Raw genomic sequence first — 27,655 nt, 5'->3', positions numbered from 1 at the left:
ATGCAGCCAGCATGGGCAAGGGGCAGGTTACTGCAAGACTGCCCATCATTCTACTTTCCAAAAAGCAGGCTCCATATCCACACTGTAGGCTGTCATAGGAAATCTACAGTGATTCTACCTCAATCCTGCGTGAAGTTCAAAGTCAAAGGTTTCCAGCTCTTTGGTTCAGGAGACAGGTCCCCTCCCATAAACAGGGTGAACCCTACTGTGAAGTCAGCATCCAGCAGAGTTGAGACTGGACCTAATAAACAATGCCATGAGATATGAGAGAAATGCCTAACAATGAATCCTGCCAATTTTGTAATTAAATACTGGAAAAGAAATACACTGACCAGCTAACAAAAAATGCTAGCACTAAATGACCCTACAGTGAAGCCTCTCCCATAAAGAGCTGCTCTCAAACAGGCAACCTACCAGGGTACAACTGACCTGAACTGACTGGTGAAGAAAATGTTTGGCCTGAAACCTTCGAATCAGCACCAGTTCTCCAGGCTCCTGGACACAGATATATTAGGACAAGTGCACAGAAATTGAGACGGAGGTGAAGTGACTCCAAAATAAAAGTGTGAAACACATCCTGCCCCTGTACAATCTGGTTTTTTAGCTCATAATGCTCCCTTGCGTGCCAGCTTTCATCACTGTGGTACTGAAAGGAAAGTGGGCGTGGGGAAGAATTTCTCATTGTCAAGAATTTAAATTTTTTAAAAAGCTACCTACAAACAAGATAAATCTGTTTGTTTAGAATTAGGATAATGAGGAATTTGTTTGTTAAGTGGATGTCAAAATACTAGGCAATTTAAACGTCAGAGATTTTACTGTGTGTCTGACTAGTTAAGTAGAAATATTTATAACAACGTTCTAGTCAAAGTATTGTTTCCCAATATTTGCATAGTTTCAGAATTTAAAAAATAGACAAATTACGCTTTTTGACCCATATCATTTGAAAGTTAAACCAATGAAATTACTAAAAAAAATCTATTTTTTTATGCTATTCCTGCAGACTGTAGCATATCTGTCATGCAGAACAAGGATGAACTAAAAAAGTAAACGCAAGTAAGAAAATGTAAAGCTTTCAGAGTCCAAATTACCCGGGAGTGTCCTCCCCCAGGTTTCAGTGGGGCTATCAACAGCAGCAGCAATAGAGAAAGAAATGAATCACTGTGATCTTGAAGATGGCGGATAGATCAATGTGATAAGAGGAAGAAAAACAAAATAAACAATGAAAGCCAATTTATATACACAGGCATACACACACTTTTGATCAACATCTTAAAAACATCTCATATGTATAATCTGCAAATTTCAATTAAAACATTTGCCGTAAAGCACTCATGTTATTTACACATATCATTTCATATATACTAGGAAACAAGAGTTCTTTTAAAACTGATTTCAAGTATTACTCTCCAATATATTCACTCCTTCTTGCACTGAAACCACCTATCCACAGAATTCCAAAGTGGGGTGGTTTATGACTTCTCTAAGATATATACGTGCCTCCCCCCAAGAAAAACCAAGCACCAACAAACACTATCTAAAAATATTCAAGGATTATACTTTAACATTTGAATTGTGTTTTTCTCAAGTTCAAGAATAGCTTTATTTTATGGCTATGAGTATTAAATATGGAGGGACTAACACTTTATAAATTCATTAATCAATACTATGAAATAGGCAGTTGCTAGTCAATTATATAACGAGAAGGCCCAAGAAAAAAGGACAAATGACATCACACAGATACTAATACAAGAATAAGCCCTCTCCCTGACAGGAAACTTATACCTAGAAATTCTTTAACACCAGGAATGAATGGTGAGGCACTGCAGACCATCCCGCACTTGCTACTTGTCTTTTTCTATCTGGACAGCAGCAAAAATCAGGAGAGTGGGAAAATTTGAAGCAGCAAAAGTGGTGACTGTCCTTATCTAAAGACTGTTTGTCTTTTAAGTCAGCAGACTTAACTTGTATGCCAGATGGATTCCCAAGTTAACACTTCTTACAGAATCCCAGGAAAGGATTTTATTTCTCCATATCTATCTTTGTGGTTTCCCTAGATTACCCCTAGCAATTATAGGAAGCCTGGTCCTCATACGGCAATCTGAGTGCAATTATTACCATCTTTCAAATCAATAGAAAATCTTTCCAGGATAACTCAATTTCATTCAAGTTTACTTAAATGACTTCTATTGGCTTTGGTTTTTGTTGGTATCTGTTTTTATTTGCATTTCCTTGATTGCGAGTGATGCTGAATATTTATTTGTTGGCCATTTGTACTTTTTTGTACTGTCTGTTTGCCTACTTTCCTTTTGGATTGTCTTTTCTTACTGATCTAAGGAAGCCCTTTATTAATTATGTGTGTGTGTGTGTGTGTGTGTGTGTGTGTGTGTGTGTGTGTGTGTGTGTATAAAATTCTTTGGTTTGCAATGAAGATTTTTTCTCCCAGTTTGTTGCTAGCCATTTTTTTTAGTGTTTTACTTTAAAATAACATACAGCTAAATGGGTTTTTTTTTTTAGTGTACAGTTCCACCATTCTCCATCCACCCCCTCCCACTGCCCCTTTGTAGCCACAACCCCAACTCCAGGCAATCAATCCCCAATCTGTTCTCTGTTACTAGAGTTCTTTCTGCCAACATCATATATTAATAAATGGAATTATATGGCATGTATAGCCTTTGAAACAACCTTCTTTCACTCAGCATTAACTGCAAGGATGTACTACAGTTTATTTATTCACACCTGTATAGCTTTAATGCTAACCACAACAGACAGCAAAGGGCCCCCAGCAGCAGGGCAGTGGAGCAACATCCCATGTACCTCTTTCCTGGAACTGAAGGGAAGGGGGGATCCACAGAGCTGCAGATCAATCTGCCACTGCTTAAAGAAACCCCTCCTCAAGAGAAACCTCGGGCAATTCGTCCTCCTCCATAATAGGGATACAGACTGTAGGAAAATAAGCCTGATGAACTCATCTGGCCATTGTGAACCCACAGTACCCTGGACCCAGATTCCAGTCTTTGCACTGACTAAGTTTTCACGAAAGCTTTCTCTGTCGGTGTAACTGCTAAAAATGTACTCATTTATGACAAAGCCTAAATAGGGTGATGCTTCCAAAACACCAGGTGTGCACTACACATTACTCTGCCATCCTCCTCCCCCAAGACAAGAGTAGACATGCAGCTAATTAAAATGGTCAATAATCTGACACTCGAGTACATTTATCACCAAAATGAGGTTTACATTTCCACAGCCCCTGTGCCAAATATTATGTGCGCAGAAGGGGGAAACCTCAGGAGCTCAGCGCCCTTGTCCTCATACTTGAAAAGCCTAGCTCTGGCTTTCCCTCTCTTGGCATATAACCCTTCCCAGAGAGCAGGTGGTTAATAATTTTGGTTTAAAGAAGCTGCCTTACCTGGAGAGGGAGCAGAAAAGAGGAAATTAAGGTAACAACACAGCTATTCAGCAAGCAAATTAAGAGTTTCCATTAGTGAAGGGGAGGTGAAAATGAGAACATACATACTTGTTAACCACTAAATGTGAGAGCATGATTCCCATAACCAAGAGCTTGTGCACGTGAGGCTTAATATGGTCAAACAGCCGGGAAACCACACAGGAGCCCCGCCAGTACCTCCCTCCGAGCGTCACTGGCAGGGAAGTGGGAACCACTGCAATGAAGTGTGATGAGGTGCAGTGAGGTGTGCAAAGGCCTATTCTTTTTTGGGGGGGGAGGGTGGTTTAAGACCAGGGGCCCAGGACAGGGCAATGGGCCTTTCCCACTCCCCTGTGCACCTCCCTCCCCACCCCTCCACCCCAGAGGAATTCCCAGAATGGCTCCAGCTGAATGATGCAGCAGCCACAATTTTCAAGTGCAAGGGTCGCTGAGAAGTCTCCTGATCATGCTTGTTCCCATTCCTACTGCCCCACTGAACAGCTCAACAGAAAATCTGGAATAAGACGAGAGAACTCTGTGGCTGCACCATCTAAAGCCACTTTCACCTTGCTCCAGCTGGGGGCCCATGCTGGTCAGTTTAAACGGGGTGAGAAGACCTAAAAGATAGCATCCCCGCCCACGAGACAGTCACAGCAGCACCCTGGTTAGCTCACCCTCATCCACTGGGCTGAACATTGGGAGAGGAAGAAATGAGGGAAGGGATGTCAGAGCAAACACCTCCCACCAAAATAGAGTGGGATTCTCATTGAAATCCATTCCTTCACTATCCTTGGAGTGGCCACTATTTCCTACCAGTGGCACTATTAAAATTTTGTCAAGACAATGCACTTAAGGAAACAAAATCCAATTCATTACAGGACTGAGGGGGGTGGTTATAAGAGCTTTTTATAGTAAAACACACCTCATCCCTAGCAACATAAGTGATTTTACTAGGCAGTAAAGTGTGGCTATTGATTAAGAATTTGAATTTTCTTTGGAATTCTGCCAAGGAAATGGGATAAAATTTTATTTTCTCAGTGAAGGAGTCAAGTAAATTAACTTAAAATAAATACCAAATACAGCTGATTTAGATTATGACAGCTTCAAATGCAATTAGGAACAAATCTCAAATTTATCACATTTAAAAGGTCTAAAAAGACCATCCTAATTACATATTTTTTTTCTTTTATTTGCCTGCAGAAAATGGACTAATTACATATTTTTAATATACATTCAAAGAACATAAGCAGGGCATGGTGGTGCACACCGGTAGTCCCACTCCAGAGACTGAGGTAGGAGGAGCTCTTGAGCCTATGAGTTCAATACCAGCCTGCGCAACATAGTGAGACCCTGTCTTAAGAAATTTAAAATATATATATACACACAGACCCCACATGCTTCATTTTGAACACCACTGACTTCATTTAAATTTTGGCTAATCATTTAAATGGTTATAATTGCGTCTTGAAATCTTCATTTGAATCTTGGGAATATTAAATTGCAAAGGGAAAAAAATACAGTATCCCACACATCAATAAGTCAGTTTATAAAGTCTCAATGAAAAGCTTCTTTCAATGATTATTTTACTGTTGTTTGATTTCTTGAAAGTCACTTATAGGATTATTTTTAGAAATCTTGCTTTCCTCTAAAACTGCCTGTGCTACCTAAAAAGGAGAAACTATCATTCACTATCAAATTACATTTTCTTCAGCTTCTCTTTTCAAAATATTGAGGGTAACAAGGACCTACTTCATAATACAATAATTATTACTGGTGCTCATAATGACCAAAGCTGCCAGGCTTCTGAATGTCAACAGAAGTAGCACGGCAAGCTTGAACACTAGCTACTTAAGTGTGGTTAAAAGCATAAATACAAAGAAAAGCTTCTCTTGATACTCTGTGAGGAAACCATCATATTAAAACATATAAAGGTATGTGTGCTACTCCCTAAGTAACTGATCTGGTTTTCTCCATATATTCCTTGGAAAGAGAGAGCTGCAGTGAGAAGTCCAGAATAAGATTTAATAATGAAAGAAATCCAGCATGACAGGCCATGATGCTTCGGAATAACCACAAACCTTTATTCTCCACATATTCACTTAACGCCAACCCAAAGCATATCGGGCAGGTTAAAAATAATGCATTTATGTAAGCACCCCCTCCACACATATACACACTCTTGCAAGGCTAAATAGGGAGCTCTGAAAGAATGATTTATTGCCACAAGAACAGAGCCCCAAAATAGATTGGCAATAAAAGTGATTGGTCCCTGTGGGGTTGAGTACTAATGTAAGCAACATCCTGGCAATGAAAGGCATCCGGGAAAGAGCACCAGAGATCAGGGCAAGCTTCCCAGCCCTGACCCCACATCTACCAGAGTTCTACTCTGGGGGGGCAAGTCATGCAAACTCCCTAGAAGTCTGATTCCTCATCTATAAGATAAAAAAATACTAGACTAGTTCATTTCTAGGATGTCCTTTTCCCCCCTTTTGCTTTGAAATCTGCTTTATCTTTTTTGGTGCTGAGCTCTGTGCAAAGGAGAAAAGAGAACTTGGAAATTCACTAACACTTGCACAAAAAGTCTTTTAGCTTCTCTGTAACACACATCACCACTTTACCCACATTTCAGCTCAATCCACTTTAACACTAATTGGCCTGCCTGCTACCTGCCAAGTCTATAAATGGGTGATCAGGATCTTCAAAATGAATAGGGAGTTTCTGTGCCAAGGTCTTGAGTGTAGAATAAAATGACAGCATAGAAGGTGAGATCCTGAGTGAGGTAGGCCATGGGTGACACAGAGCAGAGGGAAAGGGCCACCACCATTCTGGAGCCCTAACCTACCCAATGAAAAGTGGAGAACAGTGTTAGGCATTGGGGACTTGGAGGGAACCCCAAGATCTACAGAGAAAGAGAAATAGCCCCCAAGACCATCTACCTAGATCCCTCTCCAGGCAGGAGTCCTATCCCCAGCGCCCAACTCCAAAGCTTGGCAGGTGGCAACGCCTCTGCCTGAGCACTTGCAGTACTGGAGAAATCACAGGGCAGCTCATTCTACTTTTGAATTGCTCTTAAAAGTTAAAAAGTTCTATGAAACTGAAATCTTTCTTTCAACCATTGGAATCAGTTTTCCATGTGCCGCTACTAAGATAAAGTTTAATGAAGGAGGAATGAGAAGGAAAGAAATTTAGGCAGCCAAGCAAACACGGTTTCAGGGTCCAGAAAGGAAAGGCAACCAACAGGAAGCCCTTGTCTAGGTCACGTTGGCAATCTTAGTAGCAAACTCAAACACACACCCTGATCTGTCCTCCCCACTCAATGAGAACCTACTTTCCTGTGTTTCTGCATCTCAGGAAAGAAAGCCAGATTTTACTCATGGATTTGGCTGCTCTACCCTACTCAGCCCTCTGTCTGAGCAGCTCTCCTAGATGAAGTCCCCACCCAGGGTCTTCCTGCATGGTCTGCCCTGACTGTTCAAATCCCACCCTCACCCTACCCACCCAAAAGAAGAGCCCCTCTCTGCCCCCTGCTAGACATCACAGGCCCAGAAGTGAGAGCCAAGATCTAGGTCAAGGACTCAGAGCTGCCCAAAGGAGGGAAAAGCACTTTTAAAAAGATATTCCAGACTAACTATGGGATGGGACATTGTAAATGATGCTACTTAAATTCTGCCCTGGTTCCTGATTCTAAGTCAAACAACTAAAAAAAGAAGCTTGTCAAGTCATTTTGGAGGACTGAAGAAAGGAACAAGACAATAAGCAAAATTACTTGGTTCTGCCCCAAACTGAACATGAACAGGAGCCCGGGCAGCAGGGGCAGCCCAGGGCTCGGCAAAGGCCAAGAGCTGATGATAACTCCTGGGGAAAGCTACACTAAGAGCGAGTAAGTTTTCTGTGGGTGTCCAGTCCAACCTAATGTCTTCTGGGGCTCTTAGGAGCAAAGGAAGTGATTTTTCTACTATGCATAATAAAGACGTAAGAAATCACAAGCACCAAAAATTCCATCTCCAGCGCACAGGAGCCTTTCTAACAGAGAGCTGAATTCTGCACAGAATCTATTATTCTGTGACAGGTGGCAGAGAGAGAAAGAAGACAGGCTAGACTTTAGCTTCAGGGCATGAAGGGAATACGTCCTAGTTCTGCTATTAAGAGGTAAGACAAGGCTGCTCTACCCGGTCAGTCACACCAAAAAAAAAAAAAAAAAAAAGGCTTTCTGTTGAAAGAGCTCATGTTTTCCTAAACCTTTGCTTTCTGCAGGGACCTCACAAGGAGAGTGAGCACGGAAGAGTATATTAATCCCAAGCTGACACTGGAGAGTTGGAGTGTGTCACTCCCAGACACAACCAATCTGTTAATATGAGTCAAAAATAACCCCACCTGGGCAAAGATCAAGCAAACCAAGGCAAAACAGTGCTAAATCAGCTAGCTACCGGCACTGCTAACTTCTGGCTCTGACCATCGCCCTCCCACCTCAATTGTTCCTTGTGACCCGGAATGTCGAACTGACCTCACCAAATCTGGGGACTTGATTTTGAAAGAGGCCATGGAGAACCGCAAGCCACTGGCCTCCGGCGCGCACACCCCGGCGCAGGCCCGACCCCCGGCCCGTCAGCGTGCCCAGCCCAGCCGTCCCCCCAGGGGTCGCCACCTGCACCCCAGCGCACGCCCTCCACCGCCCCCACGCCTCTCAGGCCCCGACCTGGCCCGCCTTCCTCGGCTCTCCAGCGCGGAGTCTGCATCCTCCCGCCCGCTCGGAACTGCGCTCCGAGCTGCGGGCCCCGCGGCTGCGGCCGCCGCCGCCTCCGCCGCCGCGCGAGCAGACGGGACTGGGCGCGGGGACGCGGCACGCGGGGACGCGGGCCCGGCTCGCGCGGGATCTGGGCCGGGGCGGGAGGCGGCGCCGCCGCCGGGGTACCGGGGACGCCCTGTCACGCCCCCTTGCGCCGCGCGCCCCTCCCGCAAGCTGGTCGCTTTGCTCGCCTCTGCCACGGCCACCCCCTCCTTGCCGGGGTGGACGCCGGGCCACCTGGCACTGCCTCCGCCTCCACGCCGCCCACGCCGCGCCCCGGCCCGCGCCGCCCCCGGGGCCACCAGCTTCCCAGAAGACCCTCCGGGCCGCCCCGGAGACAATGGCTCACCTCGCCGCCCGGCCCGGCCCGCCGAGCTTCGGCTCGGCCACCGTCCTCCCCGCCCTGGGCAACGGTGCCATGGCTGCCCCGTTTCACAGAAGTGTAGACCGAGGGCTGGGGAGGCGAAAGGCTAGAGAACCGGGTGAGGAAACCTGGCTGCTGCCAATGGGACCGAGCAGGGTCCAGGCACAAATCGGCCAGGGGCAGGCACAGATGGGAGACCGCTTTCCCCGGCCAGGGAGCGGCTCCTGCCCGGTCCGCCGGGCCTCCGGGGCAGGGCCCTCCGCCCACGCCGTCCCCGCCGCCGCCTCCCCGGCCCTGCAGCGAAAGAGACAAAGAGCCGGCGCCCCAACCCGGGAAGCCGCGGCGGGAGACCGGGGATCCTACACGGAGCGCGGGGCGGGCGCAGGCAAGGCGAGCCGCGGCATTCTCGCCGCGCCGCGCTGCGCGGGGCTGCGCCGGCCACGGGGCACGCCGGGGTGGGCCAGCAGCCCCAGCGCGGGGTGCAGAGGCCGCGGGCGAGTGCTCGCGAGCCCCGACGGGCGGGCGGCGAGCACCGGCGCGCCAGGCCCGCGGACGGCGCCTCCGCGGTGCGGTCGGCCGAGCGCTCGGGGCAGCGCCGCCGGGGCCGGCCGGCCGCAGTTGCACTCACCAGATCGGAAGAAGGCCGCGATGTCGGCCAGGTCCTTGGCAGCCTCCTCGGCCCCCTCGCCGGCGCCGCCCCCGCAGCCCGAGCCAGCCGCGCTGGACGCCGCGGCGGGGCCGGAGGACACGGCAGGGGCGGCAGCGCCGCCGCTGCTGCCGCTCATGGCTGCGGCGGCGGCCGCGCCCGCCTCGGGCCCCGCGTCCCTAGCGCCGCGCGCCGCCCGCTCCGCGCCGGGCCTGGCAGCGCCGAGCACCCAGCAGCCCGCGCCCGGCGCGCGGACGCAGAGCCCCGGGGCGGCGGGGGCCGGCAGCGGCGGCTCGGCCCGAGGAGCGCGCCCACATAGACGAGGACTCCGCCCGGGAGCCGCGAGCCGGCCGCGGGGCGGGGGCGCGGAGCCACGGCCTCGGCGGCGCCGGCCGGAGCGCGGGCAGCAGCGCGCGCCGCGCCGGACACGCAGTCGCGAGGGCGGGGGCCCGTGGCCGGCGGGAGCTCCGGGATCACGGGCGCCGGCGGCAGCCGCGAGCCTCCATCTTGATTTCGAATGGGGAAGGAAGGAGGGGGAGGGGGGAATCACGGCGGAGGGAACCCGGGTGAAAGGAAAAGGGAGAGCAGGGAAAGGAGAGGAAGGAAAAAAAGAGGGGCTTCGGGAATTTCCGGCGAACCTCGTCAGGGGCCCGAGCGTGGGCTCGGCAGTGGGCGGGGCCTGGCGCTGAGGGGCGGGGCCAAGCGGGGAGGGGTGGGGCCGTGCCGGGCGGCCGCGCGGCCGGGTGGCCCGAGGGCCGGCGGGGTGGCCCAGAGGGCGTGCTGCTTGGCTACTTCTCCTTCGCCTGGGCAGCTCCGAGCCTTGGGAGGAACAGGATCGCTCTAGCCAGCCGGGGCGGACCTTCCCAGGCCCGGCATTGCGCCCCCAGCCGGCACGCTGGCTCCTGCGTCGGAGCGCGCTCCTCCAAACGCTGCAGCCGTTGCATTCTCACGTCGCCGGGGCGGGAGACTGGGCGCGGGGGCGTTGTGTCCCCCTTGGCGCTGCGTCGGCCCTGGCGCGCCGCGGGGCTCCGTGGTAGTTGTAGAGTGAACAAAGGGAATGCAAACAGGTTAACGGCTCCCTCCCCGAGGCCGCGGTACTCCCTGGGTGCGAGTCTCCTCTTGAGTGGCAGGAGATTCCTTTCTGGGAATCCCCGGCTCCCGAGTGACCTCGGGTTCCTCCATCCTCACCCGCCAAAATGTATGGGGGCGCGGAGACCGAAGGCAGTGGACCTTCGCGGGAGATCCCTGTCAAATCAGCGTCGGACGAATACTCAAGTACAAAACGCCTAAGCCCTGGCTACAAGGGGAGTAGGGGATGGGTGTCAGAGGTTAGAGGGTCCAATGCTGGGGAAAACAGAAACGAGAGAGTGAAATCGCTGTGCACAATACTGGAAACAAATAAATGGCGGGTGGTGGCCACCAGGTCTTTCATAGTTGGAGTGGGAGTTACAGACAAGAGTGATCCTGATGGTGCTGGGTTAGCATTGGAGACATCGTATGAACTCTCGTTTGGCTTAATATAGACATAGGTGGGTACATACAAAGACCTCTAGGTAACGGGGTAGAACACATACACGGGTGTCCTTGCTTTATCAGTTGAGTGGCTCTAGAAACAGCACTCTTGTAGCCACAAACGCAGCTGGCCCTCAGATCTTGTTTTTAATACCATTCTCCGATAAAAGGAACCAGGGCTCATTGAGGAAGTGGCTAATTCTAGGACTTGAAAGGGAAATATTCAGGATGAGCATGGAGCACCTTGTTCCACCAGCAGGTAAGGAAGGCCCCACCCCCCCAAAAAATGTTTTTAAATCAACACCAACAATGATGGGGATATGTCAAAAGGACACAGGAGCCAATTGAAAGAGCTCCCAGTGTCCAAAGCTGAAACAATTTGAGCAAGAAAATAAATAAAGCAGTATTTGATTATAACCGAAAGTATAAAATAAACCTCCATGAATCCGTACTGATATAAATAAATGATTAAGTAAATAAATGGGGAAGTAGAGACAGATCTCCCATGCAGAAGAATTCCCATAATTTATGTAGATAATGTGCCCTCCTCCATGGGATGGGACAGAACTGCCCTCTCCTTAACTGTGGGATACACATAGTAACTTACTGCCAAAGAACACAAAATGGAAAGGAGGGGAAAGAATCCACTTTCCATTGGAGACAAACACTACCTCAGCCAGGTGACCCAGGTGTGCATCAGAAGCAATAAGGCATGTTGATAGTATGTACCCTTGATATGATGTGCTGAGACTGGCATTTTATCTCTCTGCTCTTCCTCCTAAAAACTCATATCTCCGGTGTAATCATGAGAAAAACATGAGGTGAATCCCAGTTGAGAGATAATTCTACAAACAATTTGACCAGTACTTCTACACCTGTCAAGATCATTACAAATAAGGAAAGGCTCAGAGTCTGTCACAACTAAGAGGAGCCTAAGGAGACATGAAGACTAAATGCAATGGAACCAAAAAGTACAGTTAGGTAAAAACTAAGAAAATCTGAGTAATATATGGACTTTAGTTCATAATAACAAATCATTATCGCTTCTTTAGTTGTGAGAAATGTACCCTACCAATAAAAGATGCTGATAATAGGTAAAACTGGGTGTGGGGTGTTTGGAAACTCTCTACCATCTTCACAAATTTTCTGTAAATGTCAATCTATTCTAAAATAAAAGTATACTTAAAAGGTTATTTTAAAAATAGATGTGCTGTATCTCCAAAAAAAAAAAATGCAATAGATCCAAATTTTACAGGCCATCAGCCCAGGTTTGCCGACAATATTTCTTCTTATTTTTCTCTCTGTTAATTTGTCTCCAGCTCCCATTCCCCCTTGGCAGAAAGCTTAATTTTACCTCAAGGAAAACTTAGTCCCTGGGGGTTTTGTTTGTCAATTGAGTGTCCCCCTCCCCACCCTCTCCCCAAGGTTGTAGCCAAGCTCCCAGAGGCTTCACTCCGGGTGGCAGTGAGGAGGTTGCTCCTGGTCCTTGGCCATCACGGGCTTATGCTGGCACCAGTGTAGACGTGTGCCCCATGCCTGTCACTCCACCCTGACACCGTGTCTGGATTGCAGGCATTGCTAAGGCCTCGCCTTCTGCTGCTGCTTCCTCCCCACCCAACCATGGCAACTCTCGAGGTTGGCTGGCCATCAGTGCCCCTCCTGAGCTATTCCCAGGAAAATATCCAGCTGCTGAAACACCACCCTCCTTTGCCCTCCCCATCCAGCCTTAGAAAACAGGGCCACAATCTCTGCTGTCAGAGCCCTCAAGCTTATCTGGGCACAGGCTTTTTTCTCAGAGACTTGTTGGCGTTTAATGCTATCCATCTCCCTTCCCCGCCCCCCCCCCAGGTTGAAGAATATTTATGTCCTCTCCCAGAAGAAAACCTAACCCCAGTTTTGTTATACTTTCTTCGAAATCTATTGTTTGTTTTTGCATAACCTTTATGTTCTTCAAGAGACTCAGCTCTTGATGTTCAACAATTATTGTTCAAGAACAATTATTCTCTCTGCCATGGCTGCCAAAAGTGTCTCAAAATTCAGAAGCCAAGTGCCAACTTAGTTCTCTTTGCGTCCCTCTTGTCATGAGCCTACCCTGCAGATAGTGAATACAGAGTCCCCTCTCTGCTGCCAAAATGGTGGAGAAAGGTCAGGAATTTGAAAAACTCAAAACTGCTTGGAGGAGGGCAACAGACTGGATGATACGCAGCCACAGAAAGATTGGCAGAACCTTAGTGGTGGTATCTGGGAAGTGACAACTGGAAAAGGCCTACTCATATTGGAGGATTCTTGGGTGGAGGCAAGTTCTGAGCAATGGGAGTTGGCTTGAAAGGGAATGTGGTGAGTGGTAATGACTGCTAAGGGTGTTGGTAATCGGGGTGTGCAGGCAATGGCATGTATTGGGGCATGAAGAGCTCTCTAATGTTGAGACCCAGATATTGACCAATTCCTGTATCTCAGGTAGAGTCAGTTCCAAGAACTCGATATAGAAGACTTGTGTCTGGGTAGGGGCCTTGCGTGCAGACTCACCCAGATTGCAATAAGAGAAAGAGGCTGCACACAGGTTTTTCCCTTCTGCCATCTGAGCATGTGTAGGGGATCTAAACAGGGTTTCATGACAGCTGCTGTTGATCCTACCCAACCTTCAAAATTCAGCTCGAATTTCATCTCCTCTCATGAAGCTCCTACATAACTCAAATTGATCTCTCCCTTCTCTGCATTCTGCAGCATCAATCATTTCAGCATTTAATCATGCACTGCGTTATATTATTCACATCTTTTGCATTTAAGGTCTTGCCCACAAGATGAGGAGATCCTTTGCAGTGAGTACACAGGGATTGATTGGCATGCTTCCGGTGTGCCTAGAGCTGTACTGGGCCCTAAGGCACGAAGCAAAATGCGGAAAATCAGATGGATCAGACGCTGCAAGTTGTCTGCTAGATATCCTTTCTCTCCTTCTTATCAGAACCCATGCTGGGCTGAAAAACTACATTTCCCAGCTCTGGTGGCCATGGGACAGGGCACTGGCCAATGAGCTGTAAGTGGAAAGGGCTGGGAAGCAGGTGCATGCTTTTTTGGTTTTCTCCTCTCCTCTCAGGAACACAGACAAGATGCTGGAGATGGAGAGGCCGCTGTGTGACCATGAGAGAGTGAACATGAGGGCAGAGCACATGGTGCAGGTGGCTCAATGAGCAGCCCACCGCCAGACTTCTGGCTACATAAGAAAAACAAAACCCTTACTCAGTTGAGCAGGTGGAAGTTGGATGTTCAGTTATATTCAGCCAAACCCGCTCCCAACGGACAGGACAGCCACAGTTCTTTATCAGTGGTTCTCAAACTTTTCCACCAAAGAAACCCTGAATATGGGGGAGTGAGAGTAAAGAAAAAGGTGAAAATTATAGCCTTGATGGTTTGGGAGGGGACTCAAGCAGCCACCACAGGATGAACATGTCCTTGAAGTTGCTGGGTTTTTTTTTCTTCTTCTTCTTCTTAGAAATGCATGTGAATTCTTTTCCTTCTTTTCATGTATTTCTATTTATTTTAATATAAAAACAATATCTTAACTCATTTACAGGTTGTTTGTGGGTTGAATCGTGTCCCCTAAGGCCTCCTACCCCACAAAAAAATTAAAAAGGTATATTGAAGTCCTAACCCCTAATACCTTCCAATGTGACTCTATTTGGAAATAGGACCATTGTGGTGTAATTAGTTGAGACTGAGGTCATATTGGAGCAATCTGACCTGACTAGTGTCCTTATACTAAAACGGCCACATGAGGACAGAGACGCACAGGACTAATGCCACGTGAAGACGGAGGATTGGACTGATACATCCACAAGCCAAGGGACACCAAAGGTTGCTGGCAGACCCCCAGGAGCCAGGAAGAGACGAAGAAGGATTCCCCCTACAAGGTTCAGAGGGAGCATGACCCTGCCAACACCTTGATTTCAGACTTGAGGCCTCCAGAACTCTGAGTCGATACATTTATCTCCGAGTCGATACATTTATCTCATTTTAATCCACTCAGTGGGTGGTACTTACAGTGGTGGCAGCCCTAGGAAAGTAATACACAAGGTAACATATTTCTCCAGTCCTCCAAATTCTTGAGCGACACTGTCATTCTTGGGAGAGATTATGGTGAATGCGGAGCGTTCTAGCTTGAGTAGCTGTAGGAGTAAACAGATGGGGGTAAGGACATACTATGGTAATGTATTGATGATAACTCAAGATATGGGGCTTGACCTCTGGCCAGAACTTGGAAACTTCACTCTAAATTCGAGCTCAAGAGCATAAAGATACCTAGAACTTCTAGACTTGACTAGTTTACTAAGGACATGAGTGTAAAGAGTAAGTAGCACATGGGGCCAGGACTGGGTTTTTATGCCAGACATTGCATAGCTGTGGGTGCAGGTGTGACTCGAGGTGCCCTGAGTACCCACTTAGTCCTGAGTCAGATTAAGGAACATGTGGAAGGAGAAGAACCCCCCCCCCACACACACACACACAGAGGGGAGCAGAGTCTAATTCAGCCTGGGCCATGCCAAGTTTGCTCACAAATAACTCCAAATGAATCGGCTCTTTGGCTTTCCTTGATTTGGGGAGACAACCAAGCTAGAAATGTCCAAGCCAGAGCCTTGTCTGTTCTGCTCTGGACCCCTATTCACAGGCACGGAGCCCCACAAATTACCAACTGGCCTTCGGGATTGATTTGGGCTCCTTTACACCATTGTTTTTTCTAGTTATTGAAGTAAATCTGAATTATACAAATCGAGCAAAGGGGACGGGGTGACAAGTGGAGGAGGAGATTAGGTGGAATGAGCCTGGGAAAGCAACAGGGGGTGGGAGCATTGGAGGTGAACAGAGGACAAAAGGGATGTGTGTGTGTGTGTGTGTGTGTGTGTGTGTGTGTGCATACCAATGCTTTTGCCAGCCTGCATTTTGGGTTGGATTTACTAAAGTTCTTGATCTGGTAGCAAGGAAACACAGCAATTTGGGAAGAAACAGAGAAAAGATAAAGATAAATTTGGCTTTGAAATGAGCTAAAATTTGAAAGTTGTAAGGTTTTATTATTACTAGTATATAAATGAGAAGGGTGTATAGGAGAGTGAAAAATGTCTATATTTGCTGCCTTGTCTTCTAATTGATCAATTTTTCAGGCTTGGCCAGGTGCAGTGGCTCACGCCTGTAATCCTAGCACTCTGGGATGCCGAGGCAGGTGAATCCCTCAAGGTCAGGAGTTCAAAACCAGCCTGAGCAAGAGTGAGACCCCGTCTCTACTAAAAATAGAAAGAAATTAATTGGCAAACCAAAAAATATATATATAGAGAGAGAGAGAGAAAAAATTAGCTGGGCACGATGGCACATGCCTGTAGTCCCAGCTACTCAGGAGACTGAGGCAGAAGGATTGCTTGAGCCCAGGAGTTTGAGGTTGCCGTGAGCTAGGCTGATGCCACGGCACTCTAGCCTGGGCAACAGAGTGAGACTCTGTCTCGAAAAAAAATTTTTTTTTTCCAGGCTTGTTGCTTAAGAACTGCTTGCTGACGTTCTGTTCCTGGCTAATAATTCAAAGAAATCCAAATTGAGGCCCCAGCTCCAAATCGGCAGGACCTGAAATTCTACCTGGTGAGATTCGTTCATTCTGATCCTGGCCAACTTTTGGACTTCTGGATTTCTCTTTAAAGGATAAATACTCCTGGGAATGTGAATGCCTTAAACCTTTATCACTTAATACCTTATAGAGAAGATTAGCGGATTAGCTGAGCATTGGCCCAGAGTAATGAGGGATAAAAGAAGGAAAAGAGCTGATGGAAGGCACCAATAAAAAAAGCACTGACTTTGAGCCTAGAGCTGGTCTTGCTGCTTCTATCCACTGTGCAACCTGAGAAAAATCCAGCCTGGTGCATTTGCAGGAGCAATGAGGATTTTTATACTTATGAGTCACTGATTACTCACTCAAAGCTTCCTATTGCACATAGGAAGCCATGTAAAGACTCCACATCCAGTTTGGGGCTGTTCTAGAAGTCCTGATTTATTCCTGCAATAAACACATATTGAACCCATACTGTGTGGCAGGCACTCTTTCAAGTGCTACGTTGGCAAGCGTGGACACAACAAGCCATAGTTCTTGCCCGCACAGAGCTTACTTGGCTAGCTGAGGTTAGGTTGGGTGGAACAGACAACAAGCAAACAATGAAATGCATCGTGGCCAAATGATAATAAGTGCAATGGACAAGAATAAGACAGGAAAAGGGGAGAAGTCTGGGGGATAGGACAGTGGGCAACGTTTGATGTGACATTTGAGCAAAGATCAAAAAGAGGTGAGAGAACGAAACGTGTGTATATCTCGGGGAAGAGGACTTGAGGGAGCAGAAACAGCAAGTGCAAAGGTCCTGAGGTATGAGCATGCCCCGCTATGGGGAAAACACAGGGGACACCACTGTGGTTGAGTATGGGGAAAAAATAGGAGATGCGGTCAGTGAGGTTCAGGAACCTCATCACATAAAACCTCCTAAGTGTTTTGTAAGGACTCTGCCTTTTAATCAGAAAGAGATCGTGGATGTGGGTTGCTGTGTGGGAAGATTCTAAGTGATTTTAGGTTGAAAGTAGGAGATTATGTGGACTCATCAGAATGTTAGGAAATAAAGCAGAAGTTTATTTAAAAAAGAAAGCTGTTTAAAAGGTAGTAGTGGGGCTTTCCCTAGAAACCAGCTCCTGTCATCTTCCAGGGAGGAAGGCTCTGTAAGATGCTTGAGGACCACCACACCAACGAATGGGATCCCCACCCAGGCTGGGAGAGCAAGGATACCCCCTGCCAACATAATGCCCCATGGGAATTGACCTGGTCATTGTTGACTGACCCCACATGTTCTGCAGCCACACCCCAGAGGACTTCTTCCCTTATAAGCCAAGAGGACCTGCCTACAAACCTCCCTCCTCCTCCCACCCACCTGCCAGGTCACAGGGACCAAGAGATGAGAATACAGGCACAACTTGAAAATCACTTTTTACAGAGACACGTTGGGCCTCTTTTTACTTTCTGTTTATTTATTTTCTGGCCCCAGAGTAAAATGATGGGTTACGAAAAGCAGTGTAAGAAACCTTGAAGAAGCAAGAAAACCTACTGAGTGCATTGGATTTCTTTTCAAAACCAGTGTAGTTGACTATCCTCTTCTAGAGATGCGAGGGTAGATATTGTCGTGGAGGGAAGAGAAGCCCCCCAGTAAGAGCTGGTTTTCAGTCTCAGCTCTGACCCTGTGTGATCCTGGGCAGGTGAGCTAGAGAAATGAATCTTGCCTGCCTGACCCCTGCCTTCAAGAAAACCACTGCCCAGGGAAACCATGCTCCCAGGTTTTGGTTCTATCACGTAACCCCTACGTGCCCCCTCCTCCATCCCTACCTCCTCCATCAAGGGGTAAGAAAGCCCCCCAGGACAAGCTAAGCGAGACCGAACTTGTTCTTATCTGTATTAGAAAATGTGGAGAAAGGAAGCAGCAAGGACTGGAGCAGCTGGGCAGCAGGGGAAGAGCAGGGGCAGACGGGGCAGGGAGTGGGGAGACAGGAGCACTGCCGTCATTCTGGCCTGAGCCATCCTCCATCTCCCCCCACCCCCTCCAGCTCCCTTCTCCTTGAATCACCTGGAGGGGTGTCTCTAGCTAAAAGCACCTCACTAGAACCTAAATCAGTTCCAGGGGATGGCTCAGGGCAACAGACTCTCACTGTGCAGATGGCTATGGCTTAGGAACAGACTTGGGGAGACGGCAGAGCACCCCTCTACACATCCTGGGACAGATCTCATGTGGTTCACGGTCAGCGGTGTGGAGACACCTAATGAGCTAATCATCTCTGCTTCTCACGGACTGGCCCTTGAGCCAACGGGGGGCAACTGGGAGCCACGGACCAAGAGCAATTTACAGGGGATTATGAATGTGAGCTTGACCAAGCTTTGAAGAACACTTCTAGCCCCGATTATCTCACACACTGAGATCTGCCAAATTTCAGCATCGGCCAAACTCTCTGCCTTTCTGTGTTTCTTCAAGTAGAGGTAAAGATTCTAGAAAGTGCAATGGAGATATCTCCAATGGCATAATTGCAGGGATTAACACCCACCCCGGCTCTGTGCATCACGACACTCCGCACACCCCCAGCCCCTCCCTTGCCTGGGAACACCACCAGCTGCACCTCTGTCTCTGGACAAGCAAGGTGACCTCAATGATCCTCAGGCAACCACGGGGCTGGGCTGAGAATGCCACTCAGGCCCGAGGTAGAGCAACATGCAAAATGAGATCAGGGAGGAGGGGTGACCTGGGGCCCTGTCCTTGCACTCTGGTCCCCACTGGACCCCAAGGCAGGAGTCACACTAAGGAGGACAATGCTTATGGGAGTGATGGAGGAACAGTGACGGCGCATCTGAGTGGCTGCTTACAGCTCAGTCTTCAATGAAACTCAGGAGCAGGCACAAGTGCTCAGTCCCTTCTTCATAATCCAAAATCCAAATGTTCTGAAAGGCAGATTTTTTGGTAACTCTTTGGGTGGCAAAAACTGACTTAACAACATGGGAAGCTATATACGCTTTATCCCAGGTTGAATCATAGTATTTTTGCAGCAGAAATATTGAACAGTGTGATTTGGGGATCCTGCCCTAGAGCCTACTGGGGATATTGAGCATTTTAGGTTATGAACTATGTTACCTATCCATATCTGACAAATTTTTTAAATTTTAATGAACTTCAGAAAGGGTCAGAATTCTGAAACCCATCTGGCTCCTAAGGTTTTGGACAGGGAATTGTGGACATAAAGATTGCGTACAAATGGCCAATACATACATGACAAGATGCTCAGTATTATTAGCCACCAGGGAAATGTAAACCAAACCACAAAGACATAGCACTTCACACCCACTGGAATAGCTACGATTAAAAGACAGCCAATAACCAGTGGCAAGGCTGTGGAGAGACTGGAACCCTTACTCATTGCTGGTGGGCTTGTAAAATGGTATGGCCCCTTTAGAAAATAGTTTGGAAATTCTTCGAAAGTTAAACATGGAGTTACGATATGACCCAACTCTTCTACTCTTAGGTATTTATCCAAGAGAAATGAAAACATATATCTTCACAAAAACCTACAAGCAAATGTTCATAGCAGCATTATTCATGATATCCAAAAGGTGGAAACAACCCAACTGCCCATCAACTGATGAGTGTATAAAGAAAATGTTGTATACCCATACAGTGAAATGCTATCCAATCATAAAAGCATGATACATGAGACGTGGGTGATTCATGAAAACATTGTGCGAAGTAGAAGAAGGCAGACATGAAAGGACACATGTTGTAGGATTGTACTTATCTGAAATGTCCAGAATAGGGAAATCCATAGATGTAGATTAGTGGTTGCCGGGGACTAGGGTCAGGAGGAAAGGAGAGTGACTCTTAATGTGTACAGTGTTTCTTTTAGAGTGGATGAAAATGCTATAAAATTAGATCAGGGTGAGGGCTGCAGAACCCTGAGAATATTCTGAAAAGCATTGAAATGTGCACTTTATTTAATCAATCAATCAATTAATTTTTAAAGACAGGATATCACTCTTTTGCCCAGGCTGGAGTGTGGTGGTGCTATCATAGCTCACTGCAACCTCAGACTCCTGGTCTCAAATGATCCTCCCACCTCAGCCTCCCAAGTAGCTGGGGCTACAGGTTTGTGCCACCATGTCCGGCTAATGATCTTTAAATGGGTGAGTTGTATGGTATGCGAATTATATCTCAATAAAACTGTTTAAACATAAGTAAATAAAAATCCAGTCTGATAGATTTTTGGCTCTGGCTAATTCAAAACAAAGCAGTAGAATGCTTTGGGGACTTTCAGGAAATTCTCAGACCCTAAAATACATGATGAAAAAGTCAAACTGGCCAGAAATGGACTGCAGCAGTGATACAAGCTTTCCTGGGAGATCCCTGCCAGTTGGCAAAATAGGCCAACAACCATGAGATTCAGATGTGTGATTACAGACCTCACCACTCTCAGGTGACAGGCTCATAGGGCCAGCTGGGACTCTCCCATGGCAGAGGCTGTCCTTTTCTGCTGCAATGTGTGGTGCTAGCCCTCCAATAGCCAGGAAGGGTGTAGGTTTGGGATAGGTATCCTTTGGGATACCTATCCCAAAGGAGAAGTATCTCAAGTTGTTTCTGTGCAGCTGGTGGTCACATTTAATCTTCAGTCTAGTGCCAAGAAGTAGCAGAATGGCAGAAGAGGATCACAACAGAACCTGAGGAAGAATGACCATTCCTGGAGATTGTAGATTATGAGGCTAATAAGTGGCTCTTGGGATGGTGCTTGATAAAATTTCTGGATACGGTGGTTTAGTCCTGACAACCCATAGCTTGCAAGGGAGGAAGCCAAGGGAACAAATACCCCAACCTCTCTCTCCTCCCAGCCTTGCATCTCTTGCCAGGGGCACCAGGCAGGAGCCAGAGAGCGATGGAGCCTGCAGACAAGCCCCACCAGGCAGTCTCTGAGGACAGGGCAGGGTGGAGGATGGCGGAGAGCAGATCTCATGGGTGAAAAGGAGGACATTCAGTACAATCATGAAACGGCTCCAGCATTTGTGAGTAATAAACCAGTCAACAGACACTCAGCACCTCTCTGAACATGACACTGTGCATGGAGCTCTAAATGACAACACGGAGTTGGAGAGATAAGACCCAGTCACTTGACAATTATGATTGTAAAACAGAATATATGTTCAAATGAGTACAAGACACAATCAGTGAATTCCAAAGGAACTCAGAGAAGCAGGAAACACCTCTTGGAGTGGGGAGATGAGGGAAGAACACCTAGGTCAGAATTTTATTGCTTTTGGCCAAAGACCAAGACTCACAGTACAAAGAATAAGTACACTGGGATCTTTTAAATAAAGTATGAAGATAAAGCTACCCACGTGTAATAAAAAGAAACTGGACTTCTGAGCATAGACATCAGTAGACATTTAGGGAGAGTTTCATAAAGATGGCATTAGATCACCACATCGCTGTGTCATTTTAACTTATGCACCCCTGAAAGTATGCCCTCCCTGTGTGAGGCAGGGAAGGCCTTTGATTTTCTTGCAGAGGTAACATAGCAGGTGGCTCTGAGCAACACTCTGGTGATCGAGTGCCTGAGTTTAAATGCTGGCTCTGCTATTCCCTAGATGTGCGGTATTGGAAAAGTTACTTCGTCTCTTTGTGCCTTGGTATCCTCATCTGTAAAAAGGAGATAAAAATAGAGGCTACCCAATAGTGCTGTTGTAAGGACTGAAAAAGCCCATGCAAGCTAAGGACTTACAATGTGTTGGCACATTCTAGGTGCACATTATTGACTATTATTATTACTACTATTATTACTTGAATTGAGCACTCACATTCATCCGAGCAAACTTCCGCCAGGGTTCCAAACACAGCTGAAAGTAAGATCATGTTGAGTAAGGAGTACCACTGTTGTCTCTTTTCTCTTCCAGTACTTAGCGTGGCTGGGAAAGAGACTATTTATGGGAAGGTCAAATTGCCTGGTTTCGTGATCAGATTTAATTAGCTTTTACTACCTGGAACTTTAAAAGAGCTAACTAAATTTGAAACTAGAGCCTATTTGGATGTGACCTTCAAGGTCTCAGCTGTGTTTCCCAGAGTCTGCTTTATAGAGCACATTCCACAGGAAGTTAATAAGTGTTATTGTTAAAAAGTTCCCTGCTGAAATAAGTGTGAATAACTCAGTTTTAAAACAAATTAAACAAGTTCCTTTTAAGTAGATGTATGCTTAGCATCCCCAAGAAGGGAATATGTGTGTTAGCATCTCTTGAATTTATTTGACTATTCAAACCTTCCTGTTGTCCAATGGCTAGAATCAGAGTTTTCCAACCCAGGGGATGCCACCATGAGGAAGAACAGGGGTGACAGCTGGAAAGGCTGGAATGGACTTGGGGAACACTGGTCCATAACGTTTGAAAAGAAGTTAAAATGAGGTTCTAGTTTATTACCTTTAGAAGCTGAGTTATTGGACAATGCCATGGAGAAGACATGATCTGATCCAGGTCTTGAAGGGTAGGTGAGAATGATGAAGATGGGGTGTAGACCCAGTAAGAGAGCAGCATGCTGAAGGTAGAGGCATCTGTGTGGAGGAGCCAGTGAGTTCGGATCTAGAACAGACGAGCCCGGGAAAGACAAATCCGGGCAACGCTGGGGCAGGTCTTCACTGCCAGGTCAAGACTCTTAAAACTCCAACAGGTGGTGGGGAGCCACTGCTTGTGAGGTGTGCTGTACCACAACACAGTGAATATGCTGGATTGGGGAAAATTAGCCTGGCCAATGTCCACGATGTGGATGGAAGGAAGAGACCCGTGACAGGGGAGAAAATCAAGCAGCTATTTCTGTGTTCCAGATCAGAGCTTCCAACTGGTGTGTCCTAGACTGGGTGGCAAACGCGTCACTGTATTGGCTCCTGCACCTACCAGCGCAGCCTGGTAGGGCCTGGGTGGCCAGAGCCCTTTGTGCCCAGCCTGAGTAAGCCCAATGTACTGAATACCTAATGTCATTTTCTATGTGTGCCATGCCATGAACATGGTTGTGGAGCCCTAGTCTAGTAATGAAGGTCCACATGGGCCAGTGACAGTAGGAATGCAAAGAAGGAACATGGTAAGATGGAGTTGCTGGTCCTTGACTCTTCTTACAGAAAGGGAAAGCAGGCATCCACATTGCCATCCAATGGCTGGAACACCGGTTTTCAAACCCAGGGGATGCCACCAGGAGGCAAAACAGGGATGACAACTGGAGACCTGCAACATCTCATGAAAAGGAGACTCCAAAGAGAATGGATAGAGTCAACTTTCAGGGTTCAGGAAGAGCTTCGAACACCTACCGATGGCCTGGGACACTGAGGACAGGTGAAATGTGCCTGGAAAACACTTCTTGGCTGTGAAAACTGACCTTTCTCACGTTGCAAAAGCCTTCACACGATAGCCGGCAGCTGCACCTTCCCGTGTGGGAGGAGATGTTACCTCCGCCTCCCCTCCATCCTGCTCTTTGGCGCAAAGATTCTTTTCTGGGAAGAGACTCAGGAAGGTACCTCCTGCCTGCAGAGGGACGCTCCGGCCGTGTCCTTTCAGCAAGACTCCTCCCTGCTCAGCTCTTCCCAGCTCTTCCCGACCTTGCAGAAGCAAGGAAAGGAAATGCATCATCGTGATTTTTTCCAAGGTGGTGGGGCTGGCATTTGAAACTATCCCAAAGCCGTGCTCTTTCATTCATTCACTCCTTTCCACCCGAGGCCCTGACATCCCCTGGTCACCTTGCCTTCTTGTCTCTTTCACCCTCTCTGACATTATCTGCTTGGCGTCCCCCAATGGTTCTCTTTCCTGAGATAGGCAGCAGGAAGGCGAAGCCAGCGCTAAGGAGAAGGCGACACTGTATTGACCTCCAGGGGAGCACAAGGTCACACATTGCTGGGCCTCCTCCATCCAGGGCTGTAGAAGCTACTCCAGACAGAGTAGTGTCCAGATTATATTACCCTGGAGTCCGACAGGAATAATGAAGATTTAACGTCAGGCGCTCTGACTTTATTGGGACTCATCTGCATCTGAAGATGCCTTATGTTATTTAATTTCCTTTAATAAATAAAGACCCATGTGTTCGCCGTTTCAGGCTTCGGTAGTAGAAAAGTTTGTCTCTGCTGACAGATGGCCGTGCTTCCTTTTGTGAGCGAATGCAAACTGTGTAGCTCACCATGTTTCTTTTTATACCTTAGAAGTCAAGATGCTCAAAATTAAGTTATGTGCTTATTTGCATCCAGTTTTTACAATAATATACTCCCCTTTGTTGTGTGGCTTTTATTATTTTACCCTTATTTCTAAAAGTTTTTATTTCTCTGTTTACCCGGAGTCTTCTCTGGATTTTTTCTGAAGAAGGTGGGGGATGGATGGATGGAGAGATTGATAGGTGGTCGGGTGATGTACAGACAGGCAGACGATAGACAGACAAAACAACCGGACTGGACTGTGAACAAGGGAGTGACAGACTCCAGCGTGGTTCCTCTCTTTCCTAAATTTCCTTTATGCCATGAACCCACCTTGTCTTTCAAGGATCCAGGGCTTTCCATTTTCACCCAGATCTCGAGAGGCTGTGTAGCATAGCAACTAAGAGTATGGCTCTGAAATCACAGTCAAGTTCAAATTCTAACTTAGCTACTATATCTGTGTAAACATAGAAGCCTACCTTCAGCTTCCTCATCTGTGAAATGGGGATAACAGCATGTCCTACATCACACGGCTGTTCTGAGGCTTCAATTAGATGATACATGTAAACAGCCAAATATGGTCTACCTAGCACATAGTGAAGGTTCAGTGAATGCTGGCTGTTGTTATTACTTAATTATGTGGCTTTTCTTTTGTTTTCCATGATGTGTCCCTCTCCCAGTACTCATCATCTTATGTCTGGAATGTTGTAGTAGCCTTCTAATTTGTCTTACAGGTAAGAATTTTACAGCTGAGGGGGATCACCTAATTCAACACCCCCATTTTATGAATATAAACTGGAAATGCTTGATAAGAGACGTCATACCTATGGTGACTGGTCAGATGATGTAGATTGCAGCATATCAGACACTTTGTCATGTCTAGGTGAACCACTGGACACTTTAAATCTTTAACAAACCACCTGGCAAGAGACTGCTAGTGTCTTTCCGACAAAACAGGTAGGGAGCCCTGTTGGCAACGCCTATCCGAGGAGCCTCTGGTACCAGAGCGTATCCACAGGGACAGAGATCCAGGTATGGTGAGGTTGGACCAGGAGTAAAACTGTAGGCAGAGAATAAAGATTTGAAGCAGAGAATGAGCTTCAGTCCAGCCTCCTGGATGCAAACCTGGATCCCAAGGAGAGGGACAACCATGAGTGGAAACTGAAGGAGCTGGTCACCAAAGCTGCTACACATCTGGGTTCAAGTAATATGTGGGTCTGAGATCCCTTAATGCAAAAGGAAGGTGGTCATCTGTCCTCATTCTTCTGCAGCCCACAGCCTGGCCCTGGCCTCCCCAGGGCTTGGGCTGGTTGCTTAAGGGGTGGGGATTCAGGAGGGACCATGGCAGCAGGTGGGGTGCACTGGACAGAGGCAGGGCCTGCTGAGCCTGGTGGGTGGGGACACATACCTGTGAGATCCCCTGGAAGTCCTCCAAGTGCTTTGGCTGTGGGCTGCTTTGCAAGAACTTGGGATGCTGTGTTAGAGTGGTGAGTTAACCAGTCAGTGCAAGTGGATATTCACAGTCATGTGATGTCATTGGTCTCTTCCAGTGCCTGAGGCTAGGGAGATCTGGGGAGAATTTGCATGGGGGTAGAGAGAGGGGCTGCCTGTCTCTGAGGGAAGGGCTGTTCCTCTGGGCCTTCTCCACACTGTAGGTCCACCCCAACCATTCCTCCTTTGACCACAGCCAGGAAGCTTCCCAAAGGACAGGCTGGGCTGTGCCACCCTTTCTCAAAAACCATTGATTTACTTCCTGCCCTTTAGAATGATGTTCAGACTCCTTATCTCGACATTAACTATCCACCTTGTTAATGTCCCAAACCTCAGTATCTCCTGGAGGCCCTTATTTTAAATCCACATTCTGGAGCCTGACCCAGGTAGAATGTCTGAGAATGTCCCGGGGGCACCACCGTTCCAAGGACTTGATCCACACCTCGTGTAGGATCTGGATAGAAAAGTCCCTGGAACATCCTGACCCAGGCAGGCCAAGACCTCAGCCACTTAAGCATATGGGGCCGGTGTGGGGACAGCCAAGGAGCACTCACTGTCCCACAGTCTTCCCCCAACCCTGTGCTCACCCATCAAGAGCCTTTGCTCTTGATGGACTGAGGTGAGCACCCGTCTCTCCCCATTCTATGCTGACTGTCTCATCACTCTGCCCAGAATCATCTTCCCTTATAATCTAATGAGCTGTTTAATTTTTTTATTTTTTAAGTGTTCTATACTGAATTTTATTTATTTATTTTTTATTTTAGCGTATTATGGGGGTGAAAGTGTTAAGGTTAAATATATTGCCCATGCCCCTCTCCCCCCTCGAGTAAGAGCTTCAAGCATGTCCATACCCCAAATGTTGCATATCTTACTCGTTGTGGTTGTATATACCCATCCCCTCCTCCCCCCTCCCACCCTCCCAACACCCGATAAATGTTACTCCCGTATGTCCACTTAGGTGTTGATCCGTTAATACCAATTTGCTGGTGAGTACATGTGGTGCTGGTTTTTCCATTCTTGAGATACTTCACTTAGTAGAATGGGTTCCAGCTGTATCCAGGAATATACAAGAGGTGCTATATCACCATTGTTTCTTACAGCTGAGTAGTACTCCATGGTATACATATACCACCTAATGAGCTGTTTAAATGGCTGTCTTTCCCACTGGCTCCTTGAGAGCTGGGACTAGCCTATATATTTTGTGTGTTCTTCACTCTATCTGCTACAGTGCTTTGCAAATTTAGGAAATGTTCAATAAATGTCTGTTGAAATTGCAAAATCTGATTTTTGTCATTTACTTTTAAGCAGGGATGTTAATGAAGCAATTGCCTCCCTCAAGATGATTTAAACCTTTTCTTCAATTACTGTGTTGAATTACTGTGTCTGCTATGTGACAGTGTTATAAAGAGGTTTCCCACATTAGAGGGCATGGAAGAGGTTTCAGGGGCCTTTCAAGCCCTTTTCAGGGCCTTGGGGACCACACCAGTGTGGTCGCACCTCCTGCAAGCCACATTGTCCTTTCCTACCCTTCCCCTCCGAAAAGAAATGAAAGGGCAAAGTCAAATGTATCAACCAAGACTTTGTAGTGGCCAGATCTTACCCAGTTTAGCTATTCTGCTTGTCTAAGCATCTCTCTTTTCTTTGCCCTGATTATGGCCTCCAAACCAGCAACCAAAGATA

General features: G+C 47.4%; 1 protein-coding gene across 4 annotated transcripts in view; it reads right to left on the bottom strand.

Moving 5' to 3' along the window:
- Positions 1-9,859, bottom strand: part of TRIO (trio Rho guanine nucleotide exchange factor) — a 339,933-nt gene extending 330,074 nt beyond the window's left edge. For 2 of the 4 annotated variants that reach the window (XM_076007937.1, XM_076007938.1), the window contains exon 1: positions 8,124-8,238. In XM_076007937.1, the coding sequence (XP_075864052.1) occupies positions 8,124-8,163 (40 nt within the window). In that variant the 5' untranslated portion in view covers positions 8,164-8,238. Of the gene's footprint in view, positions 1-8,123; positions 8,239-9,205 lie in introns of those variants that run through there. The other 2 variants (XR_012921664.1, XM_076007936.1) reach the window with 2 other exon arrangements.
- Positions 9,860-27,655: the final 17,796 nt, after the last annotated feature.

The sequence above is a fragment of the Microcebus murinus genome, chromosome 11 (assembly GCF_040939455.1).
Source record: "Microcebus murinus isolate Inina chromosome 11, M.murinus_Inina_mat1.0, whole genome shotgun sequence".
In the NCBI taxonomy this organism is placed as follows: Eukaryota; Metazoa; Chordata; class Mammalia; order Primates; family Cheirogaleidae; genus Microcebus; species Microcebus murinus.
Note: the sequence above shows the minus strand (reverse complement) of the source record. Positions and strands in the feature narration are given on the sequence as shown.